The 21765-nt window shown below is 38.7% G+C and overlaps 1 protein-coding gene across 4 annotated transcripts in view; it reads left to right on the top strand.

The window, feature by feature from the left end:
- The first annotated feature begins 431 nt into the window (after positions 1-431).
- CCDC141 (coiled-coil domain containing 141) overlaps positions 432-21765 on the top strand; it is a 207975-nt gene continuing 186641 nt past the window's right edge. The window contains exons 1-2 of one of the 4 annotated variants that reach the window (XM_045480374.1): positions 432-850; positions 3477-3599. In XM_045480374.1, the coding sequence (XP_045336330.1) occupies positions 749-850; positions 3477-3599 (225 nt within the window). In that variant the 5' untranslated portion in view covers positions 432-748. The remainder of the gene's footprint in view (positions 851-3476; positions 3600-21765) is intronic. The other 3 variants (XM_045480376.1, XM_045480375.1, XM_045480373.1) reach the window with 3 other exon arrangements.

The raw sequence follows: 21765 nt of genomic DNA, 5'->3' as shown, positions 1-21765 counted from the left end.
CACTAGTCACAGAGAAATCCTAAAATGGTAGATATCTATTTGATAACTGCTCATTGAAATATTTTTAAAATGTCCCTAAGATATATGAAGCTCTGAGAAAATGTGACCATGCTGCATAAACTTCATTTGACAAAAGACATTAAGTTTTAGAAAATCAAATTGGTCTAAAATTACAAGCAGTTCTGTGGCTTAATCCCAAAACAAATTCTAGAACTTATTTTTAAAGTACATTTTTGGGGGTTTTCTTTGCATAAGGAAGACTTAAAAATCTTAAAAAGATTAATATTCAGGTCAATGACTGGCTGGTTTCAAAGTCCACTGTAACTGTATAGAGTCAATGGCAAAACTAATTTGAATTGTCAGGATGTAATTTTTTTTTTTTTTCCATTTGCTATCAAGCATCAGCTGATAGGCAGAGAGTTTAGAAAATGCCCTCCCTATTTAAGATAATGGCAAAAATAACAGGCACTTAGTGTTACCATTCTAGGGGTGTGGCGATTCTTTCCCATTCTCTCTCTCTCTCTCTCTCTCTCTCTCTCTCTCTGTCTCTCTCTCTCTCCCGTGATAAACTCAATGGGGTTGTCTATTTTTAACCTCCTGTTCTTTCCTTTTGGCAGAGTAATCAGTGCAAGCTGAGCTCTTTCCCTGAATGAATCCAAGTAACCCCAGTGATTGCCTTCTGAAATGACCAGCAGACACACTTCTGTCCAGAGGCTGTCCAGAGTATAAATTCTGGTTCTGAAGTACCATGTCCAGCCGAGGAAATCCCGGTGTGGAGTTTTCTACGACGACAGTCAGTTCAGTAGCTGTTCAGGCCGGAGACTCCAAAATTGTTATAGCTGTTGTAAAGGTAAGGTAACAACTTTCTTTTTTCTCCGTGGCTGTTGGCTTTGTGCTGTGTGTTGATAATCCTAGAGAACATTCCACACAGTCGGCAGCACACAGCATATAGAAAATAACACAGCAAGTACATCTTCCTGCTTTCTTAAATTGGCAACTAACAGAAACAAACCTCTAAGTCTCAGCTACTTACTATAGTTTCTCTTTCAGTTAGTAGGAAAACATCTGCGGGCAACTTAATTAAAACAAAATCAGAAACCTCTACCACGTACTTTCGGTTTGACTTTGAAAGACAAGGTACTCATGACTACAAGTTCATGATTACCAGGCTGGAGAGTCAAGTGGACCAGTAAAATGTCTGTGATTTTTTGAGAGTGGATATGATGGAGGAGGGAAGACGTCGGTCCCAGGAGACAGGGAGTGGCACTGTTTTGAGCATGATGGAGGGCAGGGAACACCTAATAAGAGGCTCTGATATGTGCCCTCCACAGCATTGGTTTTGACATGGGGAAGGCACTAGTAAATTCTTAACACATTTTGGGGGAGTGAAGACCTTGCCAAGGAAGGTGCAAAGGGCATGTGTCAAATTTGCCCTTAACAGCAGGGGGTGGAAGCCACTTGAGGCTTAAGGCTATTGCATATTTTATGTCAAACAGTTTGCTGATTGCAAAGATGGCCACATGCCTTTAGGTTGAAGAAGATATCCATGATTTTTATTTCCTATGAACATGTGCCACAAAAATCTCTGAAGAATTTTGCTTGCATTTAGACAGTTCACTACCTCAGGAATTCAGTGTTTAATGAAGGAAACCGGGCAAACAAGCTGGTGCTCACCAGTGAGTTACTTCCAGGACCTCACCAGCCTGAGTTGAATGATTTTTCTGGCCTTTGTTAGAAGCCCGAACCGAGTCCTGTTCAGTTTAATGTAGTTGCTGCAAATTTTATGTTAATATGAAAATTTGTAACAGGAAAGCAGCACTTGATACTGAGCACTATACTTGATACGATTCACTATAGAAGCACTGAATGTAAAGTGTTCCTACCAGCATTATTCCATTGCTCTTGAGACCTGGCCCTCATGTAAACAGCACCTCTGCTGACTACCTTGCCCTCAAGTCTTTCAAAGGCAATAGGTGAACATGAAAAGAAGCCTGGAGCAGAAGTAGCAAAAGTTGATCGTTTGCATGTGATTTTATGATGCTTTGAGTAACTATAAATTTCAGCAATGAGGGAAAAGAGGCAAACTCATTGTTTAAAAAAAGCTAACTTTTCTTTCCCTCAAACAGGGAACGTTTCTTAGAGTAGGAAGAGGAATAATGTATATGGAATAAACTATATGAGAATCAGAGGTCATTTGACAGTACAGGGAAAAAAAACCCTAAAATTACACTGGAAATACTTGTTTTAACTAGACTGTGTTTCTAAGAATGTTCCCTCTGATTACCTTCCACAACTTCTTTAACTCACTGGTGCCCCATATCAAATAAATCTCAAGCTATTCAAAGTAGAAAGGAATAGAAGTGTCTGTGTCTCATCTGTATGGGTTTGTTTCAAAACTGTCTTAGGCACTAATGATCTGGACTGGCCACATGTTCTTTTTTTTTCATTTCTTTTCAGCGATTTGCTTATCCAAGTGCACGTGCCTGTTAGTAGTTCCCCTTGCTTCATCAGTTGTTGCTTCTTAGAAAAGAAATTCCTCAGGAAATGCAGTGGTGAATTACATTTTGGAACAGTGGAAGTGTCCTAAGTGTGGAAAACAAGCTGGCTGCATTCATATGGCTGTTGTCAGACGCATCTAATTTTATTGACATTTTCATACCCACGTTATTGATTACTTAACAACAAAAGTTGGAAAGTGTTATGTTTTTACTTCACTATAAGTTAAAAGTCTGTTGCTTCATCTGCTGTTTATTCTTTCCAGTTGAACAAGCAGGGTCAAGGTAAAGACACTAATCAGCCTAAATTGCATTTACAAAACCTTTCCCCTTTGGTGAAGTTTGCATCCTGCTTGATCAGGTGCAATTTCACTATTTTTATGGTATTAAGTCTTATGAGAGAGAGAATGTACAATTGTGTCACAAATTCTGTAATTTTGTGCTTTTCAATAATAATCTACTGCATGTGTTCTTCATTTGGCAATTTTCAACTTAAATACAATATGCCAAGAGAAAAGAATTTACCCTAAGAATAAAAAAAAAAAAAAAAAACAGTGCACGGATTTATATTAAACTGTTAGATTTTGGGGCACCTGGGTGGCTCAGTCAGCCAAGCATCCGACTTGGGCTCAGGTCATGAACCTGAGGACCTTGGGGTCAGGTTCTTGAGTTTGAGCCCCACATCAGGCTCTGTGCTGACAACTCAGAGCCTGGAGCCTGCTTCAGATTCTGTGTCTCCCTGTCTCTCTGCCCCACCCCTGCTTGCGCTCCGTCTCTCTCTGTCTCTCAAAAATGAATAAACATTAAAAAAAATTTAAACCTGTTAGATTTCAATTTAAATAAGGCCTATCTCTATGAAAAGAATAAAGTGTTCACAGTATAACTGAAACTAAAAAAGAAAGAAAAAAGAGAAAAGAAAAAAGAGAAAAAGGAAGGAACAAGAGGAATTGAAAGTACATTTTATTTCATTTTTATTTTTAGTGTGGCAAGTGGGTACAACTTCAATTGGCTGAATCACAGCCCAATCTTCTAGAAATTGGTAGCAGTCAAGATGAGACCAAAAAACTTCTTCATGATCATGAACTTCTTTTGGCCAAGCTCAAGGTAAGATATTAAAATGTGAAGCAGATACAAAATTAAAAAGAAATAAAAAACTATTTCTTATACTTCCTCTTGATTTTTCTGACATCACTGGCCTATGGCCATTTTAATATAGTGCCACCTAGATAATGGAAAAACTCTATAGTTATTTATGATTAAATATCAGCATTGGAGAGAAGTAGCAAGATTTTTAAAACCCTTCCCCAAATGTGATCGAAAATATGGAGTGATAATATTTCACTGTGGAGAAATAACTATTTTTTTTCCTGGCTGTCTCAGTGAAAAAAAAAAATTCCATCATTTTTCCATTTCATCCATTATGCTGTCAAATCACAACAACAGATCCAAACTTTTTATTGTTAATGATACCTGCTGGCAAGAATAATATAGAAGCTTATTTTGCCTCTGTTGAACTATTGAAAGTATCTGATTTTGTATTTAATATTAAGAGTTATTGAAACCAAATAATAATTTTAGTAAAATTAGAGTTATTCCATATATATATTGCGGTTATTTAGTTCAGAATCTAAAAATAAAATTATCTTGAGATTGCCAGATAAGGTATCTATTCAGGGCCAGCTACATAATTTGTGGAGCTCAGTGCAAAATAAAAAGGTGGACCTTCTGTTCGAAAAGCAAGAAAATGCTTTTTCTAGACTATTTAATGTCTAGCTCCTTCTGGCATGGGATACGTGTTGGGCGAGTGCATAGCCTCACAGGTTCTGGGCCCTGGCCATGACTCAGTGCACAGGGTGTGGGCCTGATCTCAACCTTTCCCAACTGTGCCCTGACCCCACCAAGCAGATGGCAGAGGTCACCGAACAAGGGCGGGGGAATAGACAGGATAGCAAAGAGAATTTCCCTGGGAGGCAGAACCCCATGTGAGATAAGACTCCAATCCTCCAGCACTTCCTCTGTTGTCCCAGTGAACTTTACTTACAAAACACAAATTTGGAAATCAAATTATTAAGAATTTCAAGGCAGTGACAGGTAGAGTCACTTTAAACCCCAAGTGGTGTCCCCTTCTAAGGACAGAGCTCTGATGCAGCCAGCCCTGTGAGTAATAGCCCTTGCAGGTAAATGAATGTCTTCAGTAAGATCAAAGAGGGTTGATTAGGCAGCTTGCAATGACTCTGTGTTTTTAGTACTTTAATATTACTGGCTTCTTTGAACATCTAGGCTGGATTTTATACTTGCTTCCTAGATTTAGAAGCAGATATAAACTGCATCTGATATGTACAGACAGTGGTTTCCTGATTGGACAGTAGTAAAAGTAATTGGGTATATCAGACTGGAAAGTTGAAGAAAGAATTAGTACTGAAGGAGGGAGCCATTAGAATCCAGAATTTATTTTTCTATTTACACAGCTCCTTGCTCTGGTCTCTGTGCTATCTTTCAAAGGAGAAATCCCTGGCCACCAGGAAGTCCTTTGTATATAAGAAAAGAACACATTGTGATGTGAAAGAACATTGAACCAGGAATCAAAAGATCTATGTTTTAGCACTAATTATACTACTAACTAGCATAATTCAGCTGAAAATTCAAAGTCTTGCTACTGCTACACAAAAAAACTGAATTCCACGAATTGTGGAAACCCAGCACTTCCTCAAAATTCCTGCTTATCCCCAGCAGTTTACTTTCTCATGGTCTCCTGTGTCCCCAGCTCCTTCTTCTACACCTGCCAGCTGTTTCTGCTGAAGTTAATTTGGACTCGAAACTACATCCCTTCCCCAGTTCCCATTAACAATTCATGCCAGCCAGCATTTCCTGGTCTATTAATGAAGTATGAGTGGTGGGGAAGCTTATGGAATTCTGGACCTTTTAGGCTACCTCTGTTTTCTCCCAACCCTATTTCTGTCCAGGCCCACACAACTCCTGGGGGAGTGCTCTCTTAGGCAAAGCAGTTCAGCTTCACAGCAACTATGCTCAAATTTTTATTCCTATATCCATTCAGGAGCTCTGCTGGAAAAGGGCTTCCCATTTAACAGGATCCACTCTCAGAAGGTGCTTGTGATTCTAGATTTTAAAGTTTTGTTGTCCTTTAATGCCAGTCTTCTAACTATGGACTAGCCTTCTGGACATCAGGCTTTTTAACTGCAAAATGAAGAGAGAGGATATAGATCAAAGCTTCATATCCATTGTGGATCTTACCATAAGGTGCCATGGGATCATGGGACCATTCTCCCTCTCTGCGTGTGGTTTTAGGTAAAAAGGCCTTTGGCTTCACCTAGGCCTCATTTTCATGATGACCTCTTTATGTCTATCTCCTATACCCTCCCTGACCCCCCTGATAACTATCAACTCAGCCACCCACCCCCCCAAGAAATTTTAAATGGTAGCATCATCCTCCAATATTGGAGGATTGATTAAAAAAAAGAAACCAAGGAGTCTGAAGTCTGTTCCAGATTGGCTGACAAAAGCCTTTTTAAAATAACAAAAAGGTAAATTCCATATTGCAAATACATAGATCACAATTTTAATCAATTTATTAGCTATTATGCTGTCAGTGTAGGCACAACTTAACCTGTAGCACAAAATTTTTGGATCCAAGTTAGTTTTAATATGAGCTTTTGAATGATAAGAACATTAGTAGTTCAATAAGCCAATAATATTTAATATTTAATGTTCATTCCAGTTTTTTTCCTATGCACAGCATTCTGCAATTTGTTCTAATTATAAAGAAAAATGCTCTTTAAGGGGTATTGGCAGGGTGTAAGCTTCAGCACTGAGTTTACTCTGATTTGGGCGTAACAGTTAGCCTCTCTGGTCTCAGGTTCTTCATTTGAAAAATTATGATAAAAGCAATTACCCTCAAACAACTAAAAAGAAAATGTTGGGGGACAAATGCAATGATATATAGATAATAATAATAATAATAACAATTGTGTTAATAATTGATATATCAGAGTAATCTGGATATTTAATTTGATAGAAAAGCAATTTTCTTCCCTCCATTGAAAATTATCTCAAACCCTAGTAATTTAGACTAAAGGAAAAATTTCTGGAAACACAGAATTTTTATGAGTTTTTCTAATGTTGGTAATGTTTATACCCTGAAGATATTATTTTCCTTTCAGCAGTATAGTACTTAGTTCCAGTGGAATGTCCAGAGAAAAAATATTTCCCTATTTTCAGTGGTGAAAGCATAATCATGTGGAAAAAACATTAACTCCCAAAAGGCATCTAGATTCCCAAACCTTACCCAAATTATTTCTAGTGAGAAAGAAGAAATTCGGGAAAGGGGAGACAGATTTAAGTCAGGTGAAGTTCTGCCCATGGTTGCTCTCGACATTACATTTCTAAGTGGTTACAGGAGGTAAGAGGAACTGGAAATACCTTAGGGATATTGCTGAGAATATTCTTCTCCTCAGCCTGTGTCTTGCAACTAACTACATTGCTATTGTCCAAAGGAATGATACAAACCAAAAAACCTTCCGGCCACTGGCTTGTCTATTTATACATATGCAATATTAGCATTCAGTGAAGAATGACCCTTTGGAGTATAAAATACTAAATTTTACCTCTGATTTGACTCATAAAAGTATTGGTTACCAGATTATGACTAAATTCCTCACACAATGAATACTCATTTTTATCCTATTCCATTCACTTAGCTGGAAATGAATGAATAAGAGATAGTCAAAGTATATTAGTAGTAAAGCTAAAAGTCTTATTAAAACTTGCCTTAAACATGGAATAGCATGATTTTCTGCTGTAAACTTGATTATTTACTAAGAATATATAGTCTTTAAATTTTTTTGTGGTAAAATATATATATAACGTAAAATTTGCAATTTTAAGTGTTTATTTCCATGGCATTAATTACATTAGTAATTGTTGTACATAGTGTTGTACAACCATCACCACTATTTCCTGAACTTTTCCTTCACTCCAAACTATGCACCTATTAAGCAATGACTCCAATTGCTCCCTTCTCTGGTAACTTCAAATCTACTTTCTGCCTCTACAAATTTGCCTGTTTTAGGTACCTCATATAAATGGAATCAGATAATATTTGTCCTTTGTGTTGGGCTTTATTTCACTTACCATGTAATGTTTTCAAGATTCATCAATTTTGTAGCATTTATCAGAACTTCATTCCTTTTTATGAATGAATAATACTTCATTGTATGGATATGCCACATTTTATTTATCCATTCATATATTTATGGACACTTGGGTTGTTAACACTTTTCCACTATTATGAATAGTTCTACAATGAACATTGGCACACAAGTATCCGAGTACCTGTTTTCAGTCATTTTGGGTATATTTAACTTTTTGAAGAAATACCAAAATGTTTTCCACAGCAGCTGCATTATACTGTATTCCCATTAGTAACATACAAGTGTTCCAATTTCTCAACATTCTTCCAAAATTGCTATTTTCTGTGTTTTGATGATAGCCATTCTACTAGGTATGAAGTGCTTTTGATTTATATTTCTCTAATGACTAATGATGTTAAGCTTCTTTATGTACTTACTAGACAATTGCATATCTTCTTTGGAGAAATGTCTATTCAAGTCTTTTGCCCATTTTTCAGTCAGATTGTTTGGTTTGTTGTTGTTGTTGAGTTGTAGGAGTTATTTATATATTCTGGATATTAATCCCTTGTTAGATGTAGGATTTGCAAATATTTTCTCCCATTCTGTGGGTTGTCTTTTCATCTTCCTGATAAGGCCTATTAAGAATGTATTTTAATAAAGTAAATCTGTGTGACTTAATTATATGTATTTATACACTACAGAAAAATTTATAGCATGTATGTTGAGAATATGATGGAACCCTTTAGGACAGTATTAGAAGAGGACTAACCTATTTTACATTATCTGCACCATAGCAGTGTTTTACCCTGAATGTTTACTTCATACAGGAGATTCATTTTCTCTTTCCCTATTTTCCCATAGACCCACAAATCTGATAGATTTACTCTGTCAGAAATTCTACTCTCTTAAGTTCTTCCACCCATCTCTCCTGCTCCCTTTCTCTTCTCTACAGGAGTGAGGGGGTGCTGTGTTACCTGACTGGTGAGACAAGGAAAAGTGGCTGCCATGCGGAAGCCAACCTCAATGTCTCTCAGCGCAGACCCTGACTGCCCATGGGCTACATGTTCTTTATTCTCTCTGCTGCTGCTGACCTGGCTGGGAGCCCCTGCCCAGCAGAGGCAGGACACCATCTCACCCTCTAGGGTGGTTCAATGTGTGTCTGTGCCTCAGACCCAGATGTCTTCACAGGCAGGTCCCATTGACTAGATTTTAGGAAGAAAAAGTAAAAGCCAAATCAACCCATCTTCTAATCCTGATAAGAGCAGATATTTGATTTGTATCTGACCTTGATGTCTACTTTTCAATTGATTTGTAATCTTGACAGTATAGAGGTGAGATTAATTTGTACCATTGAAATTCCAATACTTAAAAATTTTTTTTTAATTTAATTCCAGCATAGTTAACATATAGTGCATACAGTGTTATATTAGTTTCTGGTATACAATATAGTGATTCAGCAATTCCATACATTACCCAGTGCTCATCAAGATAAGTGTACTCCTAATCCCCTTTACCCATTTCACTCTTTTCCCCCACCCAACTCCCCTCTGGTATCCATCTGTTTGTTGTGTATAGTTAAGAGTCTACTTTCGGTTTGTCTCTTTTTTTTCCCCTTTGATTGTTTTGTTTCTTAAATTCCACATATGAGTAAAATCATATGGTATTTGTCGTTCTCTGACTGGCTTTATACTCTCTAGCTCCATCTATATTGTTGCATATGGCAAGATTTCATTCTTTTTTATGGCTGAATAACACTTCATTTTGTATGTATATATGTGTATATATATATCACATCTTCCTTATTTGTCAAGAGGCACTTGGGCTGCTTCCATAATTTAGCTATTGTAAATAAAGCTGCAATAAACATTGGGGGTGCATATATCCTTTTGATTAGTGTTTTTGTATTCTTTGGGTGAATACCCAGTTGTGCAATTACTGGTTATAGTTCTATTTTTAACTTTTTGAGGAACCTCTGTACTGTTTTCCACAGCGGCTGCAGCAGTTTGCATTCCCACCAACAGTTCACGAGTGTTCTTTTTTCTCTATGGCTGAAAGGGATCTGTGCCTTAGTATTCTACACTTGTGAAGTACCTGTCATATTTTTCACTGATAATTTTGGAGAAAGTCACTGGAGGACTATTCCTGGGGGAATAGAAACTAGTAGGCAGTTTAATTTTTCTTTTACACTTTTGAAAATGGAGACCTTTTCTGTTAAAAAACAAAAAAAGCCATCTTACAATTATGAAACAGTATAACTTCCTAGTGATTTTCCCCACCTCACTTGGCACTTTTCTAGTCTACAGGGTATTTCTTTTCTGAGATGGTCAGCTCCAGTGAGTACTTAGAGGTATGGAGTGAAATAAAATTTGAATAGCATTCTTTAGATTGGAAAGTGCCATGGACAATGTGTTAAGATATTGTTTTTATAAGAGAAGGTTGGTTTAAGTGAAGTCAGAGAGTCAATGACAATAGGCTTTTCAGTCATGGAGTTAAGGTACATTAATATTGTAAATATCACAAATAATTTGTTAGTTCAGGCTAAGCAACAGTTCAGAGTGTGATAATACCTAATGAAGTGTTGATGGGAATTGATTTAGTGGAGGGGAAGGAATTCTAAAATTGGAATATTTTGTAGGCATAGGGACTGTAGAGTAAAAAATTGGGGGTGGGGATAGTCTATCTTATCCCTGACCCTGGTTCAGCAGTAAAGGTTGGGCTTGACTCCTTGGCAGAAGCTGAAGGGCCTGTGGGAAACACGAGGCACTCACCATATTGCTCTGTGGCTGTGGCACCAAGTGACAAAGAATTGGCAAGAAAGAGAGGCATCTTCCATGTTTCTGTAGAAAACAGATAATGGCTTGGTTATAGCAAATACTGACAACGTTTTTGACAACTTTAGAAGGACTCAGTACACAGGTAGATTATGGTAGATTAAAGATGGCCATAAATATATTGGCACTCCTCCCATTGAGAATTGGAGTCTGTGTCCATTCTCTTAAAACTGAACAGACTCTGAGACTGCTTTGACTCAAAGAATACAGCATAGATAATGCTGTGCCAGTGTCCAGACCAAGTATCAAAAGACTGGCTGTCTTTACTTTCTGTAATTTCAAATAGTCACTCTTGGAACCTTACCAACTTGTGAGGAAGTCAAGCAGCACTGTAGAGAGGCCCATGTGGAGAAGCACTGAGGCTCCTAGCAACCACTCTGGCTGAGACCTTGGATAACAGCCACCAACTTGCTACTTACGTGAGTGAGCCATCTGAGCCATGTTGGAAGTAGATTGATTCTCAAGCTTGGTTACGCTTCCCAGCTGAACTGCGTGAAGCAAAGACAAATCTTCCCCATGGAGCCTTGCTCAAGTTGAGGATTGTGAGCAAAATAAGCAATTATTTTAGGCCACTAGAATAGGCAGCAATTTGTCACATAGCAAAATATAACTAGAACTGAGGGTAACAGCAAGCGTGGCATCCTAAGGGGATTTTGAAGTCAGGAGTCATGAACCAAAAGGGACAAGAAGAAGAAAGCAAGATTTTCATGGGGAGACAGTTTAGAAGTGGAACTAAGTTTCGCTAAAATGAAAGATGGTGTCATGGTACTAATGATAAGGAAAAAGAAAATTCTGAAGCTTATAAATGATTTGCTTTCTGAAAATTGAAAGCAGATTCAAAAATATATCTATTATAATGTTACTCTATTTGAGTAGCATTTTGGTATAATTTCTTGAACAGGAGGAAAAGGTTTGTAGTTATAATTCAGCACACAGGTATATGCACAAAATATTATGGGTATAGTATGGAAAGAATGACTAACTGCCAGGGAATCCAAGAGAATCTTGACAGAGAAAGTGATATTGGCTGTCATGAAAATGAAGATGAGTTTTCCAGACACCATAGCCCAATTTAAAGCACAAACAATAGACTAGGAGAATATATTTGCAGTTTATATGAAAGGCAAAGGGTTACAATCCTTCATATTGATAAGAGAGACAAACAAACCAATAAAATCAATAAAAAATACACAATTCACAGGAGGCAAATCGCCAATAAACCATGTAAAAGGGATGTTCAACAGCAGTAATAGCCTGAGAAGCAAAACTAAATAATAATAAAAAATAAACTATGATTTGCCTAATAATATCATTAAAAATTCAAGATATTTATAATATCTAATGAGTGAAAATATGAGGAAAGGGGCATTCTGCCCTACTATTGGTGAGAATTTGGGTTGACACACTCATTTTGGAAACTTCCATTAAAAATGTAAAGTGCTTACATTGTGTGACTCAGCAACCTCACTTCTCTGAATCTCTCCTCAGAAATAAAAGCACCGGTAAAGATATAGATATGAAAGTGATTTTGCTATGATATTGAGCATCTTTCCACATGCTTTTAATGGAATAATATAATTGGAAACAAAACAATGTCCAACAGTAGGGGAATACGTTTATAAATTGATTGTTTATGCTTCTTTCATCCTGTGGACGATTATGCTGAGTCCCAGGCTTCTTGTGATACAAGATGCTTAACCCAATGTTGGTTGGCTTTGTTAATTGTCACCAAATACATTCCTATTTGAAATCTGGGTCAAAAGTTAGGATCACACCTAGCATGTTTCGAGATCATAGGCCTGTGATCTCCAAGCTATTAGTTATTTAGAAAACAGTGCTTCTTTAAAATATAAATCTACAAACAAAAATTTTTCATTGAAAGTAAAACCCATAGCCTTACTAGTTATCACAAAAAGGGTCTTGGTCTGAGATTTGAACTGACAGGACCAAACTCTTGACAGTTTAAGAAACACCAATAAGGGATGGCAGAGATAAGATGGTAGCACAGGACCCACTCACCCCTACTCTCAATACTCATTACTGCTGAGCTAGCTTAAATGTTAGTGTAATAATATCCCTTTTGCATTCTATACAGATGGCAACAGATCCTTCTGCTCTAGAAAAGGCCCAAATATATATTGTACTTACCCAAGAATGTATCTTTTCTAAATATAGACATTGTCTTGGATATAATGTGTAAATGTGTAAAACTCAAGAGTTTTTCAAATGGCTTGGCTATATCATTCTCATGACAAATTCATGAAGCTATTAGTCCTTAGGAGAATAAAAGGCAAACTTCTGATTCTGTGGTTAGTCCAGTCTTCCAAATTACCCGTATCCTCTATCTCCCTCCTATGACATATTTAAAGTTCAGGGACTTGAATGAGATTAGCATTTTTGTCTTAAAAAAATTGTCTTAAAATGGAATACTGGTTCCAGTTCCAGGCAAGATAGAATCAATACTTTCCATGATACCTTCATTAAATGCAGCTACAAACCCTGGCAGAATGCGTGTGTGCTGAGGATGCTGAAAAGTAAGAGCTAGTCGATAGATTAAGGAAAGAGATCAGGATTCCAAATACCACCAACCCAGCAGTGTTGTTTTTTTTCTCCCTCTACTATTGCCCAGCTTAGATTCAAAGGCAAGTTGACATCCTCAAGTATGCACCAGATGTGCACAGAAAAGGTTCTAGGAAAGTCTTCTCTTTCACGTCTAAGCAGTAAAAAGAGGACTTCTATGGGTCAGACAGAAAGGGAGGAAATACCCTGCTTTTGTTTTTGCTTTTTGTTTTTCTCTTCTTTCTTCCCCAGCCCAGGCAGTCCCTTAGAGTCAATCATGATGGAGAAAGTGGAGGCAACCAGGCAGGTGCTAAACCTCTGAGAGAGGGGAAACCTCTCTCTGACCGGAGAAATTATTGTCTCAGAGCTTGTGGTGAATTTACATTGCTTTTTTTTTCTTTCAGGACTTTATTTAAATTCAAATTAGTTAACATTTAGTGTAGTATTGGTTTCAGGAGTAGAATTTATTAATTCATCACTTATGTATAACACCCAGTGCTTATCCCAACAAGTGCCTTCCTTAATGCTCATCACCCATTTAGCCCATCTTTCCTTCACTTCCCCCCATCACCCCTCTGTGTGTTATAGTTAAGAGTCTCTTATGGTTTGCCTTGCTTTTTTCCTCCCTCTGTTCTCCCCACTGGTTGGTCCTGCAGACCCAATGGTGGGAAGTGCACAGTGGAGTGAGGAAACCAAAGCTCCAGGTTTCAGTGCAGAGGACCAGTAAGGGGGCTTCTGTGGCACAAGTTTCAGGCAGAGTCAAGCCAGTGAAATTAAAAGAAGCAATCTTGCCTTCCAACCCCATAACTCATATTTTTATAGATGGCTCTCTAACTTTCTTTTTAAAAAGCCCAATTACTATGTCTGTAGGCAAGGAAATCTGAAGAACTATAAGCTCTCAAGTTGTTTCATATGACACTTCTTAAAATTTTAAGTTTCAACTCAAAACATACCAAGTTTTTACATAATTGTATTTGGAGAAACTCAAATCATTCAAGGCTATTGCTCACTGCTTTCTGAGAACCTGAGATTCTTTGGTTCAGTGATCCCATAGGCTACTGAACTTTTATTGATGTTATGGGGGAAAAAAAGAAAACTTCTCTGCTAGTGTGTTACACTTATTAAAGCAGCAATAGGTACAAATATATAATGCAAACCATACATGGAAGTCAACATACGTAAATTTAAGTTTTCTAACTGCCATATATAAATTTTAGAGCATAAGATACTTCTGGTAGAAAAGGATAAATGTTTCAGTTCAACATTCTAAGTTTCCACCTTATGAAACTAGAAAAGTAAGTGCAAATTTAAACCAAAGCAAGCTGAATGAAGGAAAAAATAAAGAGCAGAAATCCATGAAATTGTGAACAGGAAAACAATAGAGATGAATGGTTCTTTGAAAAGGTCAATGAAATCAATAAGCCTTTGGCCTAAGAGAGGAAAAAAGAGAGAAGACAAAAATGACCAGTATTAATGCAGGAGAGATAAGGCATCGCCGTAAACCTCACAGACATTAAAAGTATAATATGGGAGGAGGGGAGGGAAGATGGCGGTGTAGGAGGACGCTGGGCTCACCGCGCGTCCTGCTGATCAATTAGATTCCACCTACACCTGCCTAAATAACCCAGAAAACCGCCAGAGGATTAGCAGAATGGAGTCGCCGGAGCCAAGCGCAGACGAGAGGCCCACGGAAGAGGGTAGGAAGGGCGGCGAGGCGGTGCATGCTCCACGGACTGGCGGGAGGGAGCCGGGGCGGAGGGGCGGCTCGCCGGCCAAGCAGAGCCCCGGAGTCTGGCTGGCAAAAGCAGAGGGGCCTGACGGACTGTGTTCCGACAGCAAGCGCGACTTAGCGTCTGGGAGGTCATAAGTTAACAGCTCTGCTCCGAAAGCGGGAAGGCTGGAGGACAAAGGGAGGGAGAGCTGCTGAGCCCCCGGACGACAGAGCTCAGTTTGGTGGGGAACAAAGGCGCTCGCCAGCGCCATCTCCCCCGCCCATCCCTCAGCCAAAATCCCAAAGAGAACCAGTTCCTGCCAGGGAACTTGCTCGCTCCGCGCAAACACCCAACTCTGTGCTTCTGCGGAGCCAAATCTCCAGCAGCGGATCTGACTCCCTCCCGCTGCCACAGGGCCCCTCCTGAAGTGGATCACCTAAGGAGAAGCGAGCTAAGCCTGCCCCTCCTGCCCCCGTGCACCTTGCCTACCCACCCCAGCTAATACGCCAGATCCCCAGCATCACAAGCCTGGCAGTGTGCAAGTAGCCCAGACGGGCCACGCCACCCCACAGTGAATCCCGCCCCTAGGAGAGGGGAAGAGAAGGCACACACCAGCTTGACTGTGGCCCCAGCGGTGGGCGGGGGCAGACATCAGGCCGGACTGCGGCCCCGCCCACCAACTCCAGTTATACACCACAACACAGGGGAAGTGCCCTGCAGGTCCTCACCACTCCAGGGACTATCCAAAATGACCAAGCGGAAGAATTCCCCTCAGAAGAATCTCCAGGAAATAACAACAGCTAATGAGCTGATCAAAAAGGATTTAAATAATATAACAGAAAGTGAATTTAGAATAATAGTCATAAAATTAATCGCCGGGCTTGAAAACAGTATACAGGACAGCAGAGAATCCCTTGCTACAGAGATCAAGGGACTAAGGAACAGTCACGAGGAGCTGAAAAACGCTTTAAATGAAATGCAAAACAAAATGGAAACCACCACAGCTCGGATCGAAGAGGCAGAGGAGAGAATAGGTGAACTAGAAGATAAAGTTATGGAAAAAGAGGAAGCTGAGAGAAAGAGAGATAAAAAAATCCAGGAGTATGAGGGGAAAATTAGAGAACTAAGTGATACACTAAAAAGAAATAATATACGCATAATTGGTATCCCAGAGGAGGAAGAGAGAGGGAAAGGTGCGGAAGGGGTACTTGAAGAAATAATAGCTGAGAACTTCCCTGAACTGGGGAAGGAAAAAGACATTGAAATCCAAGAGGCACAGAGAACTCCCTTCAGACGGAACTTGAATCGATCTTCTGCACGACATATCATAGTGAAACTGGCAAAATACAAGGATAAAGAGAAAATTCTGAAAGCAGCAAGGGGTAAACATGCCCTCACATATAAAGGGAGACCTATAAGACTCGTGACTGATCTCTCTTTTGAAACTTGGCAGGCCAGAAAGAATTGGCACGAGATTTTCAGTGTGCTAGACAGAAAAAATATGCAGCCGAGAATCCTTTATCCAGCAAGTCTGTCATTTAGAATAGAAGGAGAGATAAAGGTCTTCCCAAACAAACAAAAACTGAAGGAATTTGTCACCACTAAACCAGCCCTACAAGAGATCCTAAGGGGGACCCTGTGAGACAAAATACCAGAGACATCACTACAAGCATAAAACATACAGATATCACAATGACTCTAAACCCATATCTTTCTATAATAACACTGAATGTAAATGGGTTAAATGCGCCAACCAAAAGACATAGGGTATCAGAATGGATAAAAAAACAAGACCCATCTATTTGCTGTCTACAAGAGACTCATTTTAGACCTGAGGACACCTTTAGATTGAGAGTGAGGGGATGGAGAACTATTTATCATGCTACTGGAAGCCAAAAGAAAGCTGGAGTAGCCATACTTATATCAGACAAACTAGACTTTAAATTAAAGGCTGTAACAAGAGATGAAGAAGGACATTATATAATAGTTACAGGGTCTATCCATCAGGAAGAGCTAACAATTATAAATGTCTATGCGCCGAATACCGGAGCCCCCAAATATATAAAACAACTACTCATAAACATAAGCAACCTTATTGATAAGAATGTGGTAATTGCAGGGGACTTTAACACCCCACTTACAGAAATGGATAGATCATCCAGACACACGATCAATAAAGAAACAAGGGCCCTGAATGATACATTGGATCAGATGGACTTGACAGATATATTTAGAACTCTGCATCCCAAAGCAACAGAATATACTTTCTTCTCGAGTGCACATGGAACATTCTCCAAGATAGATCATATACTGGATCACAAAACAGCCCTCCATAAGTTTACCAGAATTGAAATTATACCATGCATACTTTCAGACCACAATGCTATGAAGCTTGAAATCAACCACAGAAAAAAGTCTGGAAAACCTCCAAAAGCATGGAGGTTAAAGAGCACCCTACTAACGAATGAGTGGGTCAACCAGGCGATTAGAGAAGAAATTAAAAAATATATGGAAACAAACGAAAATGAAAATACAACAATCCAAACGCTTTGGGACGCAGCGAAGGCAGTCCTGAGAGGAAAATACATTGCAATCCAGGCCTATCTCCAGAAACAAGAAAAATCCCAAATACAAAATCTAACAGCACACCTAAAGGAAATAGAAGCAGAACAGCAAAGACACCCCAAACCCAGCAGAAGAAGAGAAATAATAAAGATCAGAGCAGAAATAAACAATATAGAGTCTAAAAAAACTGTAGAGCAGATCAACGAAACCAAGAGTTGGTTTTTTGAAAAAATAAACAAAATTGACAAACCTCTAGCCAGGCTTCTCAAAAAGAAAAGAGAGATGACCCAAATAGATAAAATCATGAATGAAAATGGAATTATTACAACCAATCCCTCAGAGATACAAACAATTATCAGGGAATACTATGAAAAATTATATGCCAACAAATTGGACAACCTGGAAGAAATGGACAAATTCCTGAACACCCACACTCTTCCAAAACTCAATCAGGAGGAAATAGAAAGCTTGAACAGACCCATAACCAGCGAAGAAATTGAATCGGTTATCAAAAATCTCCCAACAAATAAGAGTCCAGGACCAGATGGCTTCCCAGGGGAGTTCTACCAGACGTTTAAAGCAGAGATAATACCTATCCTTCTCAAGCTATTCCAAGAAATAGAAAGGGAAGGAAAAGTTCCAGACTCATTCTATGAAGCCAGTATTACTTTGATTCCTAAACCAGACAGAGACCCAGTAAAAAAAGAGAACTACCGGCCAATATCCCTGATGAATATGGATGCAAAAATTCTCAATAAGATACTAGCAAATAGAATTCAACGGCATATAAAAAGAATTATTCACCATGATCAAGTGGGATTCATTCCTGGGATGCAGGGCTGGTTCAACATTCGCAAATCAATCAACGTGATACATCACATTAACAAAAAAAAAAGAGAAGAACCATATGATCCTGTCAATTGATGCAGAAAAGGCCTTTGACAAAATCCAGCACCCTTTCTTAATAAAAACCCTTGAGAAAGTCGGGATAGAAGGAACATACTTAAAGATCATAAAAGCCATTTATGAAAAGCCCACAGCTAACATCATCCTCAACGGGGAAAAACTGAGAGCTTTTTCCCTGAGATCAGGAACACGACAGGGATGCCCACTCTCACCGCTGTTGTTTAACATAGTGCTGGAAGTGCTAGCATCAGCAATCAGACAACAAAAGGAAATCAAAGGCATCAAAATTGGCAAAGATGAAGTCAAGCTTTCGCTTTTTGCAGATGACATGATATTATACATGGAAAATCCGATAGACTCCACCAAAAGTCTGCTAGAACTGATACATGAATTCAGCAAAGTCGCAGGATACAAAATCAATGTACAGAAATCAGTTGCATTCTTATACACTAACAATGAAGCAACAGAAAGACAAATAAAGAAACTGATCCCATTCACAATTGCACCAAGAAGCATAAAATACCTAGGAATAAGTCTAACCAAAGATGTAAAGGATTTGTATGCTGAAAACTATAGAAAGCTTACGAAGGAAATTGAAGAAGATTTAAAGAAATGGAAAGACATTCCCTGCTCATGGATTGGAAAAATAAATATTGTCAAAATGTCAATACTACCCAAAGCTATCTACACATTCAACGCAATCCCAATCAAAATTGCACCAGCATTCTTCTCGAAACTAGAACAAGCAATCCTAAAATTCATATGGAACCACAAAAGGCCCCGAATAGCCAAAGGAATTTTGGAGAAGAAGACCAAAGCAGGAGGCATCACAATCCCAGACTTTAGCCTCTACTACAAAGCTGTCATTATCAAGACAGCATGGTATTGGCACAAAAACAGACACATAGATCAATGGAATAGAATAGAAACCCCAGAACTAGACCCACAAACATATGGTCAACTCATCTTTGACAAAGCAGGAAAGAACATCCAATGGAAAAAAGACAGCCTCTTTAACAAATGGTGCTGGGAGAACTGGACAGCAACATGCAGAAGGTTGAAACTAGACCACTTTCTCACACCATTCACAAAAATAAACTCAAAATGGATAAAGGACCTGAATGTGAGACAGGAAACCATCAAAACCTTAGAGGAGAAAGCAGGAAAAGACCTCTCTGACCTCAGCCGTAGCAATCTCTTACTCGACACATCCCCAAAGGCAAGGGAATTAAAAGCAAAAGTGAATTACTGGGACCTTATGAAGATAAAAAGCTTCTGCACAGCAAAGGTAACAACCAACAAAACTAAAAGGCAACCAACGGAATGGGAAAAGATATTTGCAAATGACATATCGGACAAAGGGCTAGTATCCAGAATCTATAAAGAGCTCACCAAACTCCACACCCGAAAAACAAATAACCCAGTGAAGAAATGGGCAGAAAACATGAATAGACACTTCTCTAAGGAAGACATCCGGATGGCCAACAGGCACATGAAAAGATGTTCAGCGTCGCTCCTTATCAGGTAAATACAAATCAAAACCACACTCAGGTATCACCTCACGCCAGTCAGAGTGGCCAAAATGAACAAATCAGGAGACTATAGATGCTGGCGAGGATGTGGAGAAACGGGAACCCTCTTGCACTGTTGGTGGGAATGCAAATTGGTGCAGCCGCTCTGGAAAGCAGTGTGGAGGTTCCTCAGAAAATTAAAAATAGACCTACCCTATGACCCAGCAATAGCACTGCTAGGAATTTATCCAAGGGATACAGGAGTACTGACGCATAGGGGCACTTGTACCCCAATGTTCATAGCAGCACTCTCAACAATAGCCAAATTATGGAAAGAGCCTAAATGTCCATCAACTGATGAATGGATAAAGAAATTGTGGTTTATATACACAATGGAATACTACGTGGCAATGAGAAAAAATGAAATATGGCCTTTTGTAGCAACGTGGATGGAACTGGAGAGTGTGATGCTAAGTGAAATAAGCCATACAGAGAAAGACAGATACCATATGGTTTCACTCTTATGTGGATCCTGAGAAACCTAACAGGAACCCATGGGGGAGGGGGAGGAAAAAAGAAAAAAAAAAAAAAAAGAGGTTAGAGTGGGAGAGAGCCAAAGCATAAGAGACTGTTAAAAACTGAGAACAAACTGAGGGTTGATGGGGGGTGGGAGGGAGGAGAGGGTGGGTGATGGGTATTGAGGAGGGCACCTTTTGGGATGAGCACTGGGTGTTTTATGGAAACCAATTTGGACAATAAATTTCATATAATAAAAAAAAAAAAAGAAAAAAAAAGAAAAAAATAAAAATAAAAATTACATGTTTACTTAAAAAAAAAAAAAGTATAATATGGGAATAATATGAACAACTCTATGCAGATAAATTCAACAACAGAGAGGAAATAAACCAATTATTTGAAGACCATAAATTGCCAAAACTCACCCAATAAATAAAAAGAAACAAGTGAAATTAATTTAATAATATGCTTAATTAACCCCATCATATCAAAAATATTATCAATTAATATGTAATCATTATAAAAATTATGAATGAGTCATTTTAATCTTTTTTGTATTAAGTCTTCAAAATCCAGTATGTACTTTTGTACTTATAACACATCACAATTTGAAGTAGCCGCATTTCAAATAACTAGTGGATATCATGTTGTACGAGGCAGATTTAGAAAATAAAGAAGAATAAACCTTCTGGGAATCAAAATATTTTACTTATATTTTTTAGCTCAGGAGAAGTCTGCTTATACCCAAGGCAGTATATGTAGGCCTGAAAAGGAAAATTGTGAAATGAGATCTCTTTCAGAGACAAGAAATGAAAGAAAACCAGGCCAATTTATTTCCAATTGGAAATTTATGAAAGCAGTTAGTAAAACAGTTATTACACACTGTCATAGAGGGAGTGGGAATATTTTTCCTAGTGTGATATTTTAAAATATGTATGTGCATAAATGTATTTGTGCATGTATTTTGTGTGTATTGCAATTGATTTTACTTGAAAAAGTAGTTTTTTTCAAAAAGATAAGTTCCATAAGCATTTTTTAAAGTTTTATTAATTTATTTTTATTTTTTTTTTTAATTTTTTTTTCAACGTTTATTTATTTTTGGGACAGAGAGAGACAGAGCATGAATGGGGGAGGGGCAGAGAGAGAGGGAGACACGGAATCGGAAACAGGTTCCAGGCTCTGAGCCATCAGCCCAGAGCCCGACGCGGGGCTCGAACTCACGGACCGGACCACGAGATCGTGACCTGGCTGAAGTCGGACGCCCAACCGACTGCGCCACCCAGGCGCCCCTTATTAATTTATTTTCAGACAGAGAGAGTGAGTGTGCATGTGCATGTTAGAGAGGAGCAGAGAGAAAGGGAGAGAGAGAGAGAATCCCAAATAGGCTCCACGCTCAGCACGGAGCCCAACAAGGGGCTCAATTTCATCAGGACCATGAGATCGTGACCAGAGCTTAAATCAAGAGTAGGACACATAACCAACTGAGCTACCCAGGCACCCCAATCTACCAATTTTTATTGCCA

This window comes from Leopardus geoffroyi, chromosome C1 (assembly GCF_018350155.1).
Source record: "Leopardus geoffroyi isolate Oge1 chromosome C1, O.geoffroyi_Oge1_pat1.0, whole genome shotgun sequence".
Classification (NCBI taxonomy): Eukaryota; Metazoa; Chordata; class Mammalia; order Carnivora; family Felidae; genus Leopardus; species Leopardus geoffroyi.
The sequence above is the reverse complement of the archived record's forward strand: the minus strand, read 5'-3'. Positions and strand labels throughout refer to the sequence as shown.